We start from the raw sequence: 6,001 nt of genomic DNA on the forward strand, positions 1-6,001 counted from the left end.
TGTAGTGCCAATAATCTAAAGAAAGAAAATGGAAAAGGTACAAGAGAGCAACTGAACTCTTTTTATCTAGTGTAAGTTTAGCATTGAGTTCAAGGCCCAAGGAATACATTTTATTGTTGATGGCTCATTGCTCGTTCCTGTAATCCAAGTGTACCTGAACGTCTAAATCTTTCTGCAGTGGTACAAGAGTTCACCGACAGATGCCATGGAAAATCAAAACTCCAGCAACCATTTATTTTAGGAGACAAAAATCTTATTAAATGTACTTCCTCTTGCTTTGCCTGGTTTTGATTTTATTGTGTAACCAACCATTCCATTTCTATGAGAGCAAGTGACTCGTCCCCAAGCCTTAAAAGGCCAATGCTCTTTTAATTGGCCAAACTATTCCATCTTTGGATTTCCCTTCACCCTTTCGGAGACGTTTTGAATCTCTAGGGAATGGGTGACATGAGTAACCTATTTCCTACCATGCTGTGACAGAGCACATCTGAACATGAATTTCATGTGCCATTATGCTTTGTCCCAGTTTTCTGCATTCAAATTTGATGTGCTTTTTTTTAAGAGACTCAGCTTTCAATTGTAACACTGATAGAGTTACAATTAGACAAATAAGTACACAATAGGGAGGTCAGTTTTCAATTTGATTGTAATTATTGGATGTTTTTCAAAACACCGTTTTGGTTTCTATTTTTGCTCCGTGCTGGATTTAGTTCTATAGTTAAGGATTATCAGTTCATCCAAGGCTACTAAACGATAGGACATAAATCATAGATTAGTTTCAATGGCATACTCCCGTTGGTTTAAAGGTTAGTTTTGTATTGGGCTGAAATTCATTTTGTTGACACTCCCATCTGATACTCTGGAAAAGTCCAAATATGGTCACAAAAGCTGCTGCTCAGCCTCACCCTAGTATGGATACTTTCTCTCATTTTTCAGGCAAGTATGTGTGTGCGTTGCATTGTCCCTGCAGAGGTAAATTGCAGCCCTTCAGTCGCCACAATTGTTGTGGCTAGTATCTATACTTGTGCTGTACCGACCCAGTCAATGCAGGCAGTCAGGGACATTTACTAACGAACACAGACACAATAATTGTCAACATGTCATTCCTGCTCTTTCTCAATTCATCAAATTAACGGAATATTTAATTTTTAAAATAAACAATGCTATAAAATTGTCTCAAACAACCGAAAATCAAACACAAAAACAGTCAGGAGCCCCAAAGACTGCATGCCACATAACAATACCGTAAAAGAAAACGTTCAAGTTATGGCATAACCAGATTACCGGGCGGAGACTACTCGCGGAACCCCGGAACATGTTTATAACAGTACAGCGGTTGTCGACGTTTAGAGGAATGGTTTGGCATATTCAGATGCCGGGGCGGGGATAGCCGCGCGCTGGTGTCCAACCCGTTACAAAGACCTGCCAACCGTTACATGGCAATTCGCACTGCGGGGCCCCGTCCTCATCTGACGCGCGCCAACGCCGCCGAATGACCAATGAGGGGCGGTTGCTGGGGTGTTGGGGGGTGCAAGGAACCGCGCGACGAGGACGCGCGACGACCCCCTCCGCGGGCAAGGGGCGCGTGCGACCGCATCTCGGCCAATCGAGAGACGAAGTGGTGAAAGATACCCAAATATGGGTATGTCTGTGCAGTGTGAGTGCGCGCGGCCGGGGGAGGAGAAGGGGTTGGGGGCGGGGTCTGGTTCCATTAGAGAGTGGGGAGAGGGTGAGAGCGGTCACACTCACTCCGGCAGCTCTAGGGAGAGGACGTGTTTGCAAGTGGTTGATCCGACACTAACTAAACAGGTACTGAGAAAGCTGATGGGTTGGTTGGGCTGATTAGATGTTGAATAAGTTGATCCTGTAGGAAATGAATGTTTTTTTTCCTCGAGTATTTGAGTTATTTGCTTTATGCAGCTTTTACGTTCCTTTTTCTTTTAAAAAAATTGTATTTATCTCCTGCTTAATATCAGTTTAGAATGTGCATGTTAAAATTGTTGGGAAGGGTCTAGAAGATGCAATTTTGCATGTCGTGGTATTGGCTTTCTAACTTTTCTTTGAAAGAAATGCTGTTATTCTAAGAATCTTTGTTTTATTTGGGGAGGGGTAGAGACTTCAAATGGTGTGGTTGAGTAAGAAACTGGGTTGAAATGGTGAGAATCAGTGGAAGCATCTATTGTCATGGGAGTATAGTATCTGTAAAATTGTCACTGAAGGTTGAAATTTCTAACATACGACTGAAATGTTAACCTCAAATCATTTGGTCCAGAGATTGAAGCCTGGCTCACTTTGTGGTAGCTAATGAGCATCTTTTTAAGAATCAATGCTGTTGGACTTTTTAGTTGCCTAATGGGCATGTTGGGTTGTTCTTTTTTTGTGTGGACCATTAAGTCATGATTCCTTGATTTTTTTTTCAAAATATTCAAAGATCTGCTTTTAAATGGGAAGCTTTGGGTTTTTTTAAAATTTCTAAATGGGTCACTTTCCTAGTATTTTAACTACTGGCTTGGGTGGGAACAGTTAGTCTGGCTTTATTGGAATCTGAACTGAGTATCAGAAGGTGTGGCTTATGAGCATTAAGAACAATAAAATTTGCAATATACAACAGTTTAAATGCCAGTCTGACAGAGCTGCAGTGGAACAAAGGGCAGGTATTAGGATCTCTTCAATGAATGGGAGGGGTTTGGAAGAACTGGGGTATGTTAAAGACTAGCATTTGGTAGAGTTGAGGGGGTGGGTCAATCTTTACTAGACTTGAGCCTTATCCTTTTATGGAATTGTTTGGTCTGATTGTCATGGCTCAGTTATTGTTCTGTACCCAGCAGACCATGGCTCAAAATTGGATAAGAAAAATTGTTCCAGTAATGAACTAGAATAGTTTTTTTTTCATGGGGAAAAGCAATTTTTAAGCAGCCATTTATTTTGGTCTGTTTGTGCTTCTCCAGTGTAGTATTTGATCTGAGTTAACTTGAGGGAAGTGATTTGTGGAATCTCATTTGTCAACAGTCTATATGCCAGTTTGACAGGTGACACTGAACTGAGGCTTTTTTCTCTCCCTTTAGTCAAAATGGCAGATGATGAAATTGCAGCACTCGTCATAGACAATGGCTCTGGTATGTGCAAGGCTGGATTTGCTGGAGATGATGCACCCCGTGCTGTGTTCCCCTCCATTGTTGGTCGCCCCAGACATCAGGTAGGCTGTTCAAATTTTGTACACTGTTTGGGTATGAAAATATCCAAACTACATTCTTTAGCTTGTATGGATCTTGATTCAATTCAGCAATTAGTCATGCTGTGCAGCTCCCAGACTTGGGTGATTGTAATGCCTGTATTTGACTGGCTTTCTTTTTCCAGGGTGTTATGGTTGGTATGGGACAGAAGGACAGCTATGTGGGTGATGAGGCTCAGAGCAAGAGAGGTATCCTTACCTTGAAATACCCCATTGAGCATGGTATTGTGACCAACTGGGATGACATGGAGAAGATTTGGCATCACACATTCTACAATGAACTCCGTGTTGCTCCTGAAGAACACCCTGTCCTCCTCACAGAGGCCCCTTTGAACCCCAAAGCCAACAGAGAAAAGATGACTCAGGTAACTTATTGTTTTGGTAATAAAATCTTGTGTTACATAATTTCATTTACTTTTCTTTTTGAATCTCCTGACCTGATCATTGTTTCAATATTTCCAGGATGCTCCTCTGCTTCTGGAATTTCTCCCCTGAAGTCTCCAGGTTTCTTTTCTGCTTCATCTTTGTTTGTTTGTTTGGCTTCTTCACCTTCTGAGTTACTTTTTCTTGTTTTTTGCATGCTAACAAATTCAAGTGTGCACAATTTGTTCGTTCTCTCTTCTTTCACTAATGTTGTGGGTTTTTTCTTTTAGATCATGTTTGAGACCTTCAATACCCCAGCCATGTATGTTGCCATCCAGGCTGTGCTGTCCCTGTATGCCTCTGGTCGTACCACTGGTATTGTTATGGACTCTGGTGATGGTGTCACCCACACTGTGCCCATTTATGAGGGTTATGCACTTCCACATGCTATTCTGCGTCTGGATCTGGCTGGTCGTGATCTGACAGACTACCTCATGAAGATTCTGACAGAGCGAGGGTATTCTTTCACCACCACAGCAGAAAGGGAAATTGTCCGTGACATCAAAGAGAAACTGTGCTACGTAGCCCTGGACTTCGAACAAGAAATGGGTACTGCTGCTTCCTCCTCCTCCCTGGAGAAAAGCTATGAGCTGCCTGATGGTCAGGTCATCACCATTGGCAATGAGAGATTCAGATGTCCTGAGGCCCTGTTCCAGCCATCCTTTTTGGGTAGGTACTAAAGTACAGTGAATGTGATCTGAAAACTAACTAGTTCTGATCACTTTATGGATTTGAGTAATGCAACAATAAAGGTGAAATGCTAGACATGCCTCACTCACTACCTGAGTAGCCATTAATGGAGACTTGTCCAGGAATCATTAACATAAAGTTACTTCACTAATTTTTTTTGTAATATCATCCTAAGGATGATTCAGCTAACCTTTTTTCCTTCTTGCCTTCCAGGCATGGAATCTTGTGGCATTCATGAAACTACTTTCAACTCTATAATGAAGTGTGATGTTGATATCCGTAAAGACCTGTATGCCAACACAGTATTGTCTGGTGGTACCACAATGTACCCTGGTATTGCTGACCGAATGCAGAAAGAAATCACAGCCCTTGCACCAAGCACCATGAAAATCAAGGTAAGTTTTCTCTCGTGATGCAACTTTTTAGGACTGCAATTCCACAATGAGTAAAATATGGGTTGGCCATGGTTTAATAAATAGCATTTTTTTATATTCAACCATACAAGGGTTTTTTCACTTGTGGGAGAGGGAAGTAATTTCAATGCATTGCATTGAGACATGCAAATAATCCTGGTGATTGGAGTGGAAACTATATGGCAGAAGGAGGGCCTTTTAATTCTGAAATGGTATTAATTGTGCATAAATATGCAAACTGTTACTTAATTGATCTTCAATGTTCCCTTCATTAGATCATTGCTCCACCTGAACGTAAATATTCTGTCTGGATTGGAGGTTCCATCTTGGCTTCCCTGTCCACCTTCCAGCAGATGTGGATCAGCAAGCAGGAATATGATGAGTCTGGCCCATCCATTGTGCACCGTAAATGCTTCTAAATGGACTGCAAGCAGATGCACAGCATTTGCTGCAAACTTTGAAAAGGAAGAATAATTTTTTTTGCCCAGGCAATTACACCTCATGCTAGCCTCCAGAAACTGGAAGAGTCTACTCGTACAGAAATTACCATCCCCTTCAGAAAGCTAGTATGAAGTGTTTTGAAAGGAGCACTGTTGGATTGTTGAAATAATCACTTTCTGTCTTGCTGCCATTCTCGCAGGGTTTGAAACACATTACATTTCAGGCCTTATGACCCTGTTGTTCTATTGTTTCTCAACAGTTCATGGGACTGAAACTTGAGTTGCAAAGTTGCATTTACACCTGTAAATTTATGCATCTGAGTTAATTTATGTAAAATTTCTTTTTGTACGTTGCCTTAATGTTCATTTCACATGGTAGAAAACCAAAATTAAGTCCATCTGGATGTTGACAACTGTAATACCCAACTGACACTTCATTTTGAGGGAAAACAAAGTAAAGTACTATAGAAACTGACTAAGTGTCTTGCTCTTCATTACATCTGTGCACTAAAAACCAAATGATGGAACCAGTTTTCTAGTTGTGGACTAGTTTTGATACTGGAGGGAAAAAATAGTAGCTAGAAGCTGCAAGTATTTTTAACTATGTTCTGTCAGGTCTTAATGTTTAACACTGTAACCTTCCATTAGTCAATTGTTCAAGTGTCCTGTTCACATCACATCAAGTCAAGGCTTGTTTTTAAATGCCAGTTTGGTAGGTGAGACTGTTATTCAAACTTCCAGTGCTAAAGTAAGTATAAAACTAACCTATTCCATTGGGCAACATAGTGGCAGAAGAGAACTGG

The 6,001-nt window shown here is 41.1% G+C and overlaps 1 protein-coding gene across 1 annotated transcript; it reads left to right on the top strand.

Moving 5' to 3' along the window:
- Nucleotides 1–1,723: 1,723 nt before the first annotated feature.
- LOC132828025 (actin, cytoplasmic type 5) lies at nucleotides 1,724–5,673 on the top strand. The gene is made up of 6 exons (XM_060844914.1): nucleotides 1,724–1,809; nucleotides 3,066–3,196; nucleotides 3,358–3,597; nucleotides 3,886–4,324; nucleotides 4,559–4,740; nucleotides 5,034–5,673. The coding sequence occupies exons 2-6, from the start codon at nucleotides 3,071–3,073 to the stop codon at nucleotides 5,175–5,177; spliced, it is 1,131 nt and encodes a 376-aa protein (XP_060700897.1). The 5' UTR covers nucleotides 1,724–1,809; nucleotides 3,066–3,070; the 3' UTR covers nucleotides 5,178–5,673.
- Nucleotides 5,674–6,001: the final 328 nt, after the last annotated feature.

This window comes from Hemiscyllium ocellatum, chromosome 25, assembly GCF_020745735.1.
Source record: "Hemiscyllium ocellatum isolate sHemOce1 chromosome 25, sHemOce1.pat.X.cur, whole genome shotgun sequence".
NCBI classification, from domain to species: domain Eukaryota; kingdom Metazoa; phylum Chordata; class Chondrichthyes; order Orectolobiformes; family Hemiscylliidae; genus Hemiscyllium; species Hemiscyllium ocellatum.

What these genes read in the sequence shown, in the direction of transcription:
- LOC132828025 (XM_060844914.1), top strand. Translation starts at nt 3,071, where the DNA reads ATGGCAGATGATGAAATTGCAGCACTCGTCATAGACAATGGCTCTGGT. An exon ending in ACAGAGAAAAGATGACTCAG is followed by an intron (nt 3,598 to 3,885) that starts GTAACTTATTGT and finishes TTTTTCTTTTAG; the next exon opens with ATCATGTTTGAGACCTTCAA. An exon ending in GTTCCAGCCATCCTTTTTGG is followed by an intron (nt 4,325 to 4,558) that starts GTAGGTACTAAA and finishes CTTGCCTTCCAG; the next exon opens with GCATGGAATCTTGTGGCATT.